Genomic DNA, 16,129 nt, shown 5'->3' with positions numbered 1-16,129 from the left:
CATAACATACATTTAACACAATAAGATAAGGCAAATGTATGCAAGCAGTAATAACATGATAACTGAGCGTGAGTACCACGTGGCAGGGTTTAAATAGGCACTTGACATGGCGGGCTGTATCAGTTCACAGTATTACTCTTTTGTGGTACAGTCTCGTGGATGACAACACACTGCTAAAACACACGGCTTTCAAGTGTGCATACATTACTTCATTCCTCTTCCCTTCCTCTTCACGAGATGTCCATGGTGTCTTCCCCCCTGAGGCTAAGACGTGGATAACATGCTGATAGTGGAGCACATGGTCGGAAGTACTTGGGGCGCAGGCAGTGTTGCAGTCCGCCTTCTCGTGTCAACCCATACGGTAGGGTGACATCAGCACGAGTTCCATATCTACATCAGGTCCAGGATCTGGTGGTGGTAGTACCCCCGCTGTTGGCAGTGTAGGCGGAGGAGATGGCTCCGGTGTGGATGGTAGCTGCATCAGTACTGGTAGCAGTACTGGAGAAGCTACACCAGTGGCCACCGGTGCTGGGGGACCCCTCATGTCATGGTAGGGACCCAGGACCCAGCCACATCAGGTGATCCATTGAGTGGCACGGACTGCCGTGGCAACATTGATGTCTTGGCCGGGGCTGCCCGGTCATCCATGAGCAGGTATAACTAGTCATAATGACATGGACAGAGACCCTTCCCCATATGAACATCACAGAGGTGGCATCAGGAGATGACGGCGGGAATCCATTTTGGATGACGACCAGACAGCCATCCCAGGCTGGAAACAGGACACCAGCTGCACGTGTTGGCATCTCTGGCCAGGCTACAGGAGATGCAGGAACGACCACGGTCACACCCATGGAGCAGTTCGGTGGGGCTGTTGGTTGCATAATGGCATGAACTGATAGGAACACAGGAATTGATCCAAGGCAACGTTGGATGGGGATCAAGTTGCATACTTTTCTACTTGCATTTTTAATCTTCTAACTAACCTTTCAGCCTCACCATTGGACTGTAGAGGGAAGGGCAGGGCAAAAATGTGGCAAATCCAAATGACGTTGCAGGAGGAGGCAAACTCCTGTGACACAAACTGATGGCTGTTATCAGAGACCAACATTGCGGGAGTCCTGTGATGGAAAAAATTTCTGACAGGGCTGCCACGGTGTCAGAGGCCAAAGTTGACAGGCAATGAACAACATATGGGAACCAAGAGAATGCACCAATTACTATTAGCCAGTATACATTAAGGAAAGAGCCAGCAAAATCGATGTGGAGACAGTCCCAGGCTTGCGAAGGTTGGAGGCACGGAGACAACGTTGCCCACGGGGAGGCTTGCTGTGATGCACATTGAGAACATGCTGTAACCAAACAAGTGATGTTGCTGTCCAAACCAGGCCAAAAAACATGACAATGAGCTAATGCCTTATTGTGTGACAACCCCCAGAAATCAGCATGCAGCAATTGCAGGATATCCAAACGGAGAGCCGAGGGAACCACTATGTGAGGAGCTGAATGGTCCATATCAAGTAGTAGAACACCATCAGTGATAGAGAAATGATGCCAAAACACATAGTAGTTATGGAGGGGGGTGGATCCCTGTGATGGAGGCACCGTAGTCTAGCCATGTTATAGGCAATGTATCACTTACTGTATAATCAGATCAGTAGCACTACAGGACTGGCAAGAAGATGGGAGAACATGTCGGCATTTGCGTGTTTAGCTGTGGGGTGGAAGTGTATCTTGTAGTTGTAGCAGGAAATGAACAGCCCTAATGTGGGAGGCGACTCCTGCTTTGTCTGGCAATGACGCTGCGGGGTTAAACAGCAAAACTAAAGGCTTTTGATCTATGATGAAATGGAATTTTACATCATGCAGGAAAACATGAAACTTCTTTAAGGCATTAATTTGTGAATATTTAGTCTGAAATGGATTAAGCATCTTCGACACATATGCAATAGGCCACACGGAGCCATCAGAATATATATGAGCTAACACCTCCCCCACCCCATGCTGGGACACATTTCTTGGTAACATTAACTGTTGACCCAGTTGGTAGGTTATGAGGCAAGGTGCAGATTGTAACGTCAACTTCAGTTTGGAAAATGCTGTTTCACATGCCTGTGACCAGTGGAAAGATGTCATCTTATGCAGCAAGTCATGTAATGATTGTACAACCTATGCTGACCCTGTAAATAACTGATAATAATAGGCAAACTTACCTTAAAAAAAACCTTGAGTTCCGTGACTGACATAGGACACTGAAGAACCACAACAGCAGAGACATACTGACGAAGGGGTTTGATACCAGCACTAGAAACCTCATACTCATGATAAAGAATAGAAGGCTGAAAGAAGCAGCACTTTTCCAAACTGCATTTTAACTCGGGCCTGTAACATCTCAATAAGCAGCAGTGAACATGCTGTCTAAAATATCCAAATTATTTCTTTATTGGCCGTCATATCTGAATTAAAAAAAAACTGTTTTGTATGACACACATCAAGTCATGTGGGGTTAGGTCAGCCTGCTGTGTTCCTAAGGACAAAACAGATAACACAAAATCAATGAAGGGTTTGCAGAGAAAGGTTTAGCAAGCTGTAGTTACTGAAACAAACAATTCAGCAGTAGCACATGTCCTGGCAGGCAATGGACTCTGAAGAAGTGACAAGTGACTAACATACCTCCAGAGGCACAATTTCTCTTTCTCTCTCTCAAATTTCAAATAGTTTATAGGTGACATATTATTGGGAACAAAAATGAAGTAGTGCATAATAGCAGACAGCAAAATTTAAATAATTAGTTCCTGAAGAAGAAGTACTAAATACCATTAAATTCTAAATTTGGCAGTCTCAGCCTGTTACAACAATTTTAGCTCCTGCTGAATGGAAACTGACTTCCAGCATTGCTCGTAGTGTAGGCAGTTGATTAGTTTATTCGTAGTATGTTCAGCAAGATGCTATTTTTTCTCACTGGATTTTGTAGCAAAAATGAAACTGTTAAGGATTTGTGGTGTTTTCCATACTTAATATTGAACTTTGTAGGAACAGTGTCACTGTATCTGAAAATACTAGATGGAATCACATTCATACTCAGGCTTTCAATGTAAATTATGTGCATTTTGTTGTTTATAGGAACTACATAGAAAATTGCTGGAAGCATACAGTAAAATCTGTGATGGTGATTTTTCAAAATTACCAAATGATAATTATATATATACCTACATTGGTTACCATATTGATGAGGCTGAAATGTGGGATTTATACTCCAACCTTTATATCAGTTTACCTTTTGTCCAAGCAAAGTTGAAAGTCACTGGACCAGGTGACCTGCTTCTGGACTACAGAAAATATAGGATTAACATAGATAAAGAGGTAAGTAAGTAAAAGTTGGCAGTCTTAACTTAAAATGCAGCAATTTTTGAAAATTATTAACTATAAATATGAATTATGCTAACTTGAAAAAGTAGAGATCATCTGTTCTTCTGTCTGTTTGTTTTTTTTTTTTTTTTTTTCCTCAACTTGGCAAGGTGCACCTGACATTATTTTAATCCTACAGTGAATGTGTTTGCCACAGCAATCAGTTAATATACTCTTGCCTTTATGTACATACTGGATTGATTCCAGTGCTCCACATCAATGTAATATTACAAAGATGTAAAAATGTGCTAAAGATGAAATATTTGATTGTGCAATTCCCAAACAGGGAGTCGAACAATTCCTTATTAGTTAAGTTACAAAAGATATTTCTGATAAGAACAGACTGAAACCCATTCTAATTTGTCTGTCTCTGAACAGGTCGTATTTCTCCTACACTTATACTGGCGCTGAATTACATTACAGCAATATAAGAGAAGACGAAGTTGTATATTCATTGTAAACCAGTCAAAAATGTGAAACTGTCAAGAAATAAGTTAGGGCATATGCTGTAAATTATGTTATTTGCTTTAAACATAAGCTAAACTACATCAAATGTGAATAAAATAATTGTTTCCCCCCTGTTTGCTTACAAATATAATTTGAAAAAACCTAGAGTCTTGGGGCATGAATCTTCATTTTTGGGTTCCATTATAAAAGAGGTATCTAAAATTATATAAAACTGTCTTAATATTAACAAAACTCAGTGGTACTCATTAAGCAGGACATGGAGGCAGTGTTTGGATACCAAGCGATAACAAAGATTGATTCTTGATGCTTATAGGAAGGTGGCAGCAGCAGTTTCAAAAATGTGATCAGGCACTCAAACTACCTATCATTCAGTCACACAGTGGATCAGAGTCACTAGGTGCTGTCCAAGCCCCATTTCCTTCCATGCAACACTTCGGCCTTATTCTGAAAGGTCCCCGATGTTGCTGCCTCACCTACATTAGAACAACCCCCTGGCAGTCAGTGGTTTTACTGCTGAAAACATTGCTGGAGACTGCTGTTGAATGCTCAAGAATTTTATTCGAAAATGCATTTTCTGCATTTATTTGAAACTGCAATTCTGACAAGACTTTATTTCAGTTTCATTAAATTTATGCAATTTCTGGATACCAGTAACTTTTCTTTCCTCTCCTCCACCTCCTCCCCCTCCCTCTCCCCCTCCCTCTCCCCTCCCTCTCCCCTCCCTCTCCCCCTCCCTCTCCCCTTCCCCCTCCTCCTTGTAAATTTATCATATGTGTTGGCAGAGGTCGGAAAGTTAATAATTCATTTGTAGGTTCTTAGGTGGAAGTCTGACAGCTCTGTATTTTTGTGGATTTTTATTTTCCTGTGCCCACAAAGCTCTCCGCTGCCATTCATTCTTTTCTGTGATCATTAAATTGTCAATGTCACAGGAAATGTTTCCAATTTTTATGGGGACCGTGCATGTAAATAAATTCCTTGCCTTGCAGTTTTGACTCAGAACTGAGGCAGTTCTTAATGAGTATGAACAGTGTTTCTTTGACTATGTTACATCTTGTTAACATGTGAAAAATATCACAGTTCAGAACAGTATTTGGATCTTTTCAAGCTGAGCTGAATGCTTTTGTGATTTACTATCTGTAGGTAGTGTATCTTGTGAACTGGTCAGTGCTGAAACTATTTTTTGGTGGCCAGCGACCTGTTCTGTCTGTTATTTAGATGCATGATTAATTATGTAATGGGAAATAAAATTCACATAAGTTACAGAAGCTATGTTGGCAACTGATTGTGAATTTTGTCCCATAATGAGAGAAAGGTGGTGCATTTCCTTATCATCTTCATTATCAGAATCAACATGTTTTCTAGAACCAACAAATATGGGAAAATCTCTTCATTCACAAGATTTAAGAGGCTGCACTTATGGGCAGTCAGCAAGATTGCTGGTATTTATGGCATTTGAAATGCTTTTGAGCTATTGTATGCCATTGGTTAACTATTAAGGTACACAGTTAAGGAATATCCGAAAAGACTATCTAAAGGATTTTTAGGAAGTAGAATCAAGTGTGTAATTCTGACAGAGACTTATCACTAGAAGCAAATTAACATCAGACATGCTTCAGTGAAGTTTGTTACTCATGATATGCATGAATAACCTAGTCATAATGTCAACAGTTTTGTGACATTCATGAGAATTTGCATAAGATCAGTGCTGGTTAGGCAATTATCAGCTACCTTTAAACAAACCAATTCAAAATAGTTCTCATACATTGATTAACATCCTCAGTATTGCTTATGATGCTACTTGTGATAAGTCACTGCAGTGACTGATATGATTTAAATACTCTGGCCTGTTTGGAGTGATTTAATATGGAATGACTAAATTAAAGGCAAAAACAAGGCATTAAATTGTTTGCAAGACTCTAGGTTCAGCTGCACAGTGAGATAAGTAGCTTGTAAGACACTCCTGTGACTTGTACTCCAGTACTGTTTGTAGCGTGTTTAGTATGGTCACTTACCCAGTGATATAAAATACCTGACAAACAGCAAATTAAAATTTGAAAACAAACTGAGAAATTTTCTCCTTGACAACTCCTTCTGTTTCATAGAAGAATTTATATCACTGAAACGTGTAAAAGGTGGTGGGTAGGACTTACTAACTCACAATATCTCTATGTCTTTTTTATTTTTTGAAAAAAAAAAAGAAACTTTGAAATGTTCACATTGGAATCATACTCGAACTCAGGACCTTTGCCTTTCGCGGGCAAGTGCTCTACCAGCTGAGCTATCCAAGCATGACTCACACCCCATCCTCACAGCTTTACTTCTGCCAGTAAAGCAGAAGTAAAGCTGTGAGGACGGGATGTGATTCATGCTTGGGTAGCTCAGATGGTAGAGCACTTGTCCACGAAAGGCAAAGGTCCTGGGTTCGAGTCTCGGTCCGGCACACAGTTTCAAACTGCCAGGAAGTTTCATATCAGCGCACATTCCGCTGCAGAGTGAAAATCTCATTCTGATCTACTGTGCTGTTGAAGCATCCATTCCACAGTCAGCAGGCTAGCTGAAAAGGCAGCCTGGCCCTATACAGAGAAGGTAACGAGAAAGAACATAAAGTACTGTGTGTGCCTCTAGAACAAAGTTGTTTGTGATGTGAATGTAAAGTGACTCGTTCCACATCATTACGATCTGTCATACAAAATGGTACATGGAACATGAAACTAACAGGATCATTCACTGCTGTCCTTCTCTCAATATGTCCTCCAGCCCTTGTACACCACTTAATGGGAAGTGGTTGATAGCTTTCACTAAATGGATCACTTCCCAATCTGAATTCACCTGCCAGACAGAGTGGAGCCTGAAAGAAAGTAGACACAACAGGCGCTCAGTAGGGCAGACTGAACCTTTTACAGCCAACTTGCTATGTTTGAACACCATGGCAGCATTCAGGAAGGGGTGGATCATATTACTCAAATGATCTACTGTGCTGAAACTTCCTGGCAGTTTAAAACTGTGTGCCAGACCGAGACTCGAACTTGGGACCTTTGCCTTTCGCAGGCAAGTGATCTACCAGCTGAGCTACCCAAACATGACTCACACCCCGTCCTCACAGCTTTACTTCTGCCAGGCAGAAGTAAAGCTGTGAGGACGGGATGTGAGTCATGCTTGGGTAGCTCAGATGGTAGAGCACTTGTCCACGAAAGGCAAAGGTCCCGGGTTCGAGTCTCGGTCCGGCACACAGTTTCAAACTGCCAGGAAGTTACATATCAGCGCACATTCCGCTGCAGAGTGAAACTCTCCAGCCTGGCCCTATACAGAGAAGGTAACGAGAAAGAACATAAAGTACTCTGTGTGCCTCTAGAACAAAGTTGTAGTACTGGCACTTGTGGTCACAAAACATACTGGATGTTTTTGATATCTACTGTTATCAAATCATCTGTTTCCATAAAAGGAAGCAATGTGAGAGCATAACGTTGACGAATCTCTATCATTATGGAACTGATGAAAGATACCTCACAAAAAACAATTCTTTTTACGAAGTGTGTGAGAAAAGTAATGAGACTGACAACACCACAAGCAATCTGGCAACTCTGTGTTGTTCTACTTGTGTAGACCAGTGTGTTCACCCATTCCAGGTGCTCAGTCATTGTTTCAACTCCATACAGCCATCACGTGTTTTTTTGAGAGTGCCATCAGTGAAGTTGTGCTTTTCATATGTGTTACAAAAATGGAACTGTGGAATTTAGAGCAACATTATGCAATCAAGTTTTGTGTTAAAGTCGGGGACTCCACAAGTGTGACCTATGAAAAGCTAAAACAGGCCTATGTGGAACATTCCTTATTAAGAGTACAATTTTTTTGCTGGCACAAATAATTTTTGGAAGGCAGAGAACACGTTGAAGAAGAACTGGGAGACCTTCAACTTCAAAAACAGAAAAAAAAGTCAACTGTGTTCATGCTTTTGTAAGATTAGGCTGATGTTTAACAAAAAGGATGATGTGTTACATGTTAAACTTAAGCACTTTCACTGTACATCAAATCTTGATCGAAGATTTGCATGTGCGAAAGGTTTGTGCCAAAATGATGCTGAGTAACCGCACATCTGAGCAGAAGGACAATTGAAGAAACATGTGCATTGATCTTCTTGAGAGGCTTGCCAATGGTACAGTCATATTATCAGAGGTGATAAGTCCTGGATTTTTAACAAGATCGTGAAGCAAAGCTTCAAGTGAGGAATGGCGTACTGAGACATCTCCTCGAGCAAAAACATCTTGAATGCGAAAATCAAAGAGCAAAACAATGCAGATTTGCTTTTTTGATAGTAAGGGTATTGTACATAAAGAATTTGTTTCTCCAGGACAGACTGTCAACTATGTGTTTTACAATGATGTCCTTGAAGGGCTCAGGGAAAAGGTGAACTGAGTGAGACCGGACAGTGCAGACAAGTAGATACTGCTTCATGATAACACCCCATGTCACACAGCCACTTCCATCACAGAACTGTTGACCTCAAAAGGCATCCCTTTTGTTCCACAACCCCCCCCCCCCCCCCCACAGTCCTTGTCACTTTTTCTTTTCCTAAAATTGAAGAACATCTTAAAATGATGTTATTTTGGGACTCTGGAGAATGCTCAGAAGAATCTGATGGACATATTAAAGACCATACCAGTTGAAACCTTTCAGCACTGCTACCAAGACTACAAGACTAGGAATGACAACTCCACCAGTGTATAGCTGCCAAAGGGAACTACTTTGAAGGGGACAATATTGTTTGCAAAAATAAAAACTTTGGTAGATAAAAAAATCAGTCCCATTATTATTCTTACGCATGTTGTATACATGGCTACATTACTATTATTCTCACATGTTTTCAGAGGAAATGTTTCTTTTTGTCAATAGTTCAATACGCCAAATATTTCTCAAAGATGCCAAGGAAAGCCTCTCAAATGTCAGTTTTTCATATCATTTAGTCAAGAAAGTGTCTTTTCTCCTAATTTTGTTCCAAGATTTGCATTTTTTTTCATGTGATTGGGTTGTATTGTTCACTGTCTTTAATTTTTTATATTATTTTTGTCAGAGAGCTCCTTTTCTGATACTTCCTGGCAGATTAAAACTGTGTGCCGGACCAAGACTCGAACTCGGGAACTTTGCCTTTCGCGGGCAAGTGCTCTACCAACTGAGCTACCCAAGCATGACTCACGCCCCGTCCTCACAGCTTTACTTCTGCCAGTACCTCATCTCCTACCTTCCAAACTTTACAGAAGCTCTCCTGTGAACCTTTCAGAACTAGCACTCCTGAAAGAAAGGATATTGCGGAGACATGGCTTAGCCACAGCCTGGGGGATGTTTCCAGAATGAGGTTTTCACTCTGCAGCGGAGTGTGCGCTGATATGAAACTTCCTGGCAGATTAAAACTGTGTGCCGGACCGAGACTTGAACTCGGGACCTTTGCCTTTCGCGGGCAAGTGCTCTACTAACTGAGCTACCCAAGCACGACTCACGCACCGTCCTCACAGCTTTACTTCTGCCAGTACCTTGTCTCCTACCTTCCAAACTTTACAGAAGCTTCCTGCAAACCTGTGAGGACGGGGCGTGAGTCGTGCTTGGGTAGCTCAGTTGGTAGAGCACTTGCCCACGAAAAGCAAAGGTCCCGAGTTCGAGTCTCGGTCCGGCACACAGTTTTAATCTGCCAGGAAGTTTCATATCAGTGCACACTCTGCTGCAGAGTGAAAATCTCAGCTCCTTTTCTGTTTAAGAACAGTCCATTTAACCAGCAGGAAATAAAGTGTCATATTACATAATCCCATCAGTGTGCCCAAAAAGAGGCGGTGCAGTGATTAAGACAATGGGATCAGACTCAAGAGAAGCAATGTTAAAATCCTTGATTGTCACCCTCATTTAAGTATAGTCCGATATTCCTGAAACACTTCAGGTAAATGCTAGAAAGAATCCTTAAACAAGGCTATGCTCAAGTCCTTGCCCCATCCTCGACCAACCCACCTTCAATTATTCCATCATCAGTAGTATGTTAAAGTCTAGCTTTCTTTCTTTCTTTTTTTGTTTTTGTTCATTCATTATCAGTATCTTTTATTAATATAATATTTAAATATTTATCCAAGTTTCATTTTGTGTAATGATGAAGTTGAATGGACTGTCTTATGCAATATTAGATTGACAGTGTAGGTAATATGATAATTTGTAGTGCGTTCTTCTGTTATTTTTTAGTTTGTTAGACTTTTTAAACATGTGTTCAGCAATTAATTTGTAGCTATGTTTGGTTTCAGTTTGATACTTTAAAGTTTAGTTCAGCACCTACCAAAGCTTTATTTTAATATTCCACTAAGTGCATGGTTTATTGATTTCATTGCGCAGTATGATGCCAACATAAATAAATATTTTCACAGGCCATTGTGAATTCACTTTTTGTCTTAAAATTGGTAGAAATCAATTATTTAAATTTAGTGTGTTGCCATAAATTCTTGGCTTTATTCTGTTACTTTCTGCTGCATGCATTATACACCGTAAACTAGTGTCCAAATGTTAAGTATGAGTTTGAAAACAAAACAAAAAAAAAAAAAAAAAGGAAACATGGAAAGAGAAAGGATGAGTAATCTCTGTAAATGACTATCAGTGTGTGTCCACAAACAAAAATTGTGCTATCATTATAGGACAGGAATACTTCATGACTGAATGAGCATGTGATTCAAAGATAAGAAAAAGCATTGCATTAGATCAATTCTACCTTCTTCAGTGTTATTGTATGAAGATTCCATCTGGCACCCATATTGCAGGGAACAATATTTGCACATTTCGATGCAGGCCAGCCACAGACTGCAGTCTCAGAAATGTCAAATGCACCACAGAATGTAAATTGCACTGTCACACTGCAAATAAACAGAGAAAATGTCATAGACAAGTATGAGGCTGACCAAGAGTAACCACTCTACAGTAGGACTAATATTGAGCCTTAACAGCACAATGAAATTCAGAGATGTCTACAAAGTTTACAACAGTATCAGAAGGTACACTTTCCTGACAAATCAGGCATTTAAGGTTCAGAGCAGTTAATCTGTGTGCCAGAGAGCTGGCAGCATATACTCCACTTGTGGAAGTCCAGAGGCAGTTCTGTTTCATGTGGGCCTGGCCACATCAAAGCTGTAGCACAAATGAGGAATGTACTGTACAGGTCAATTCTCATCACACATACATCTGGAGAGAAAGTGATAGCCAGCACACTCACAAGAACTTCATGGTAAGAGATTGATCTGTTGTGGGCAGGGTTCTGATTTGGGGTGGCATCATGGTGGATCATTGGACAGAGCTTAATATCTAAATTGTTAATTGAAGGACACACTAACAACATATAGGTGTTTTCAGAGTTGCAGTTGTTCGAGAATTCATTTTCGTGGCTGGTAATGCCTATTCACATCAGTCAATTTTTGCAGGTGTATTTCTCATGGATAAAGATGTGCATCACATGGACTGGCCAGCAAAGTATCTGGAAGTGAATCCTTTAGAGCAAGTCTGGGATGTAGTGCTAACCTTACCAGCCACCATCAAATTCTCTTCCATACCTTCTTTCAAAACACATAATAGAGCACGTGCTGTGTTGTTGACAAGCATGCATGGCACATGGCAGTCAGGGAACCATTTTCATTATTAACTTTTTTTTGTGGCAGAGATTTACCAACACTATGACCACTGGTCACTATGAGATTGAAAACTTTCTGGTGGTGTTGTAGGCATGTGATATGCTAAGGAAACTATGTAAGTGGAGCAGAGGTGTATGAGGAATCATTGTAGTGATGATATGGGCTGTAAATGGGGAAATCCACTGACATGAGCAACTTTGGGAAAGTGTAGATTGCTGTAGCCTCCCACCTGGTAACAAACATCTCAGAAATGACAAAACTGGCCAGCTGTTCACGTACTACTGTTGTGTGCATCTATGGGAAGTGACTGAAGGGTGGTAGAACCATGAGAGGGCATTGGACACCCATGCTTCACCATAAAATGTGGCACTTAAGAGTCTTGCCTGATTTGTAAAGCAGGATATACAGTTATCTATTGCAGATCTGATGAGAGACTATAATGCTGGTACAGTGTTTCAGAACCCACCACCAAATTCGATGTTTTTTGACGAATTATTTGCTACTTTTGTTAAACTCATTACTATTTTTTGCCTTGCTGTTATTTTTTGCCAAATTTAGTGTCCTTTTTTGTGAAAGTGCTGCTTTTTTGTCAAATTCAATGTTGTCTTTTTGCCAAATTTTGGTGCTGTGTAATCCAAATATAGGTGGTGGCGCTTTTTTTTTTTGCCAAATCTGGTGTTTTTCTTTGCCAGTTTTGATGCTACTTTCATCATCACATCAACATTTGTTACACTGGACTCAAACTGACATTTTAAGATTATACATAAACCTCAGCTTTGGGGCGATTAGAAATCAAAATGCAATTTTAAAATATGATAACTTTCAGTTACAGATTTAGTAAACTGCCATTCTCAGATTTATAGCACTTCTATACAGAAAAATTACAAATTTCATAGTATCTCACAAAAATTCCCTATTTTGAGTTATTTCTCTCAAAACCACTAATTTCCCATTATTTTTCACTTTGTCATTTTCACGAAATTTTCCTGTCCCTAGCGATAGCACCTTTCAGCGGGGTAACTGTCCATGTCAGAAGGCCACAATCATGCTACAGCGGTTTTACGAGCATGCTATTGAATTCATGCTGATTTTTTGGCCACCAAATTCCCCTAATGTGAAACCAATGGAACACGTCAAGATGTCTGGGTACCAGTTCCAAACCCAGAAACAACCGAACCATAATTTATGGGAACTGTGTGACCTATACATTGGTATCAGGTGCCACATACCTCTGACAACGTTGCACGGATTTGTTGAACTGATGCTGTGCAGAATTGTTGCTATATTTTTTTGCAAAGGAGGACCAACACATTTTTAAGCTGGTAGTCATAATATTTTGGCTCATTTGTATATGTTATGGACTCATTGTGTACAACATCTCTCTTGATAAAGCTTTATTTGTTTCTCATTTGCTGATCATATTTCACTTTTGGACACCAGTGTAAAAACATATATGTTTTGTACATTTTGATTTCTGCTTTTTTGTATGCACAGTAAATGTTTCTGCATTTTAATTTATGTTTTTAGCAAGAGGATTTGAAAGCAGTTGTTGATGACTTTGAAAGATTTGTGCACTCCCATGGTTTGGATTTGTACAAGTATCAAGATCTTGATGCTGTTCAGTGTGCGCTTAAAGAACCTAGACAGAGTTTTGTTTTTAATGAGGCTTATAAAATTGCCAAGGAATGTAATACAAGGCTTTACCTTGAACATATGTAAGTTTAAATGTCACATAATTAAAGATTGTTACTTGTAGTTCATTATTAAATTATTGTGATTTTATTTTCATATTTTCCAGTACAAAGACCATCATTGCTGTTCATTTAATTCAGTGCCTAACATTAGAACCAAACAGCTGCTATAATATACTTTTGTAGTTTCTGCAAAATTTCAGTGAAAAATGACACATTTTAATATAGTGAGTTTTCAATAATATTAAAGTGTGTATAATAACTCAGGTCTATTGAAACAAAGTAGACAACTTGTTATAATCAGTAGAAAAATATTTGACAACTTTTAACTTGTTAACAATGTTACAAAGATTTGTGTTGCAATGGTGTTGCCATTCCTTTTAACTGAACATAAACACTAGTTACAAGTTCTGTATAGGCTGTGAGTTTGATGCAGAATGAAAGCTTCTGGCTGGCTGCAACTACACAAAGGACAAACACCATGAAATACTACAGGCCCTTGTTTAAAATCCAAACTGTTGTAATGCCATGAGAAATGTAGCGACAGAAAAAACCACCACAGGCCAAGTTTGTAGGTAGTTTGCCAATGGGAGGGTAGGCGGTGCATATGTGATAAGTGTGCAAGGATGAATATGAGAGTAGCTGTCACTGTACAGGCAGAGACCATGCGATCACGCCATGTGATGTGACATTGGGAAGATAGGTGTGTCTTTCGGTCACTGCTTTTCACTTGCGACCTGGTGCAAATAAGTGAGTCCATTGCAAGTTGAGTTGCTGACTGAAGTATCCCTCCCCTCCTGAAATGGCACATAGGATCAAAAACAACCTAACTTGATGCCGACTCTGGCAAAGACGTAGATGGAGAGTCAATCATCTTGCTATCCTGTATAAGTGGCTGGGCAGAAAGAGATGACCCAAGTGGGTCTGTGTGATCACCCTGTGTCGGACTGGGGTTGACACCAGTCCAAGTGGGTATGCAGAGGGCTCCAGTGGAAGCCACTGAGGAGAGCAGTTTCAGAGATGGAGCGACCCTGTGGAGTAGTAGCTGTGATTACGGTCATCCTACCCCAGATGCTGCAGCTGAGACAGCAGCAAGGGGGGAGGAGGAGGAGGAGGAGGAGGAGGAGGAGAAGAAGAAGAAAGAGAAGGAGATAGATGCTGCATTCATGGTTTTGGTCGCAGGTTGTAGCCGACAGCCAGCCTAAGTGAAGGGCTGTACTGCAATCAGTTGTGCCAGCACTGCGATCAGAGTCTGTCTGTGTACACATTGTAAAAATGACAGCTCTGGGCATGTGGTGGTAGTGGAAATCCATCCTGGATGGTAGATGCTGCCTTCCTTAACAGTTTGAAGCATGTGCTCCATCTTGTTACTTGGTTCAGGATAAAAAGGAGCATTGTGAAGTTGCTGTATGCCATGTTGAGTGCAAAACTCTATAAAAGGTGCAGATGGGAACTGGGGGCCATTATCATTTACCATGTCCTGTGGGAGACCTATGATCTCAAACACCTATACCAGTGCTTTAATTATTGCTTGTGTCATTATGGAATACTTCCTGGTAATATATAAAAACTTCGACAAACAATCTATGATGACAGCAACAGTTAGTTGATAAAATAACCTGCAAAGTTTACATGAATCTGGTACCAAGGAGCAGACATTTGGAGGTGATGCCTGTTGGGTCATGCAATCAGGATGTAGGTGGGCAAGGACCTTAGTACAGGTATATTTATCAATAGCTGGCCTGTAAGCATGGTGGTAGGCCAAAGTCTTCATCCATGTGACACCCCAATGACTGGATAACCAGTGAGAGAATATGAGTCCAAAGGGAGGGAGAAATCACCACCAGGGGGAACTTGTTCTCTATAGCAAGTAGATCAATGCTGTACTGAGTTAACAGCCTATGTTTCAAAACAAAATAGGATCATAATCTGTGTTGAGTCTCATAGGGAGGTGGCCTGGGTAGCCCAGCTGCACTCATTTGAAAACTTTGTGCATCATGGCATCTGTCCATTAGTTCTGTTGCAGTTGTCTATGCCATGACTGGAAAACTGTTTAAAGAGAAAAGAGCCACAGAGTCAGTATAGAAGTACAAAACATCCTGTCCATCAAATTGTCAATCGAGGCCAACTGGGAGCCGGAAAGAGCTTCTGTGTTCATGTACTGACCTGCTAGTCTGTATGAGATGGAATACTTATATGCATGTAGAAAAGGGATCACTGTTATATAAGTTTTGCCTTTTTGTCTGGCAATAATGAGCAAGTGCCAAATAAACCAAGCAAAGACTTATGATCTATGACTAAGTGGAATTTACCTCATAGATGTGTGTGAAATTTGCGCACTGTGTAGATTATTGTGAGGGCATTTTCTCAATCTGAGAATAGTTTTGGTGGGACTTATTTGCAATTTTCCAAATGAAAACTATTGGGTGTTGCAATCAGTTTGCTTCCTGGTGTAAAAAGATGACACTGGGGCATGGTGGGAGGCACTGGTGGCAAGAATTGAGGTTTTCCAGTTCAAGTAGATCATCAAACAAGGCACCCATTGTATGGCTAGTTTAAGACTGTGGAACACATTGTTGCATGTGGGTGATCAACTCAGCTCCCTTTATTCACAAGGCATGGAGCAGTTATGCAGCCGGCACTACATTTGCATACTTCACCTCACCAACAAAAGATTGTAGTTATCTTACATTTTGGGGTGCAGTCATACTGTCCATAGGCTGTATGTGGTGTTTTGTTAGAATTATCCCAATTTTTTTTTGTAATAAAGCCCATGTACTCGACCAAAGGTTGAAAAAGCTACTCTACTTGAAACTCCTCTTGAGATGGGCTCTCCTTAAGGCAGAGGAAAGTGAGTGTAGGTTTTCGAGATCTTTGCACTTGGTAGATTACATGGAGATTATATCATCAAGATAATTG

General features: G+C 40.5%; 1 protein-coding gene across 1 annotated transcript in view; it reads left to right on the top strand.

Moving 5' to 3' along the window:
• The window catches only part of LOC126185151 (apoptotic protease-activating factor 1), a 277,026-nt gene that overhangs the window by 111,681 nt on the left and 149,216 nt on the right, over positions 1-16,129 (top strand). The window contains exons 9-10 of the mRNA XM_049927997.1: positions 3,124-3,363; positions 13,047-13,234. Of these exons, the coding sequence (XP_049783954.1) occupies positions 3,124-3,363; positions 13,047-13,234 (428 nt within the window). The remainder of the gene's footprint in view (positions 1-3,123; positions 3,364-13,046; positions 13,235-16,129) is intronic.

The sequence above is a fragment of the Schistocerca cancellata genome, chromosome 4, assembly GCF_023864275.1.
Source record: "Schistocerca cancellata isolate TAMUIC-IGC-003103 chromosome 4, iqSchCanc2.1, whole genome shotgun sequence".
Classification (NCBI taxonomy): domain Eukaryota; kingdom Metazoa; phylum Arthropoda; class Insecta; order Orthoptera; family Acrididae; genus Schistocerca; species Schistocerca cancellata.
Note: the sequence above shows the minus strand (reverse complement) of the source record. Positions and strands in the feature narration are given on the sequence as shown.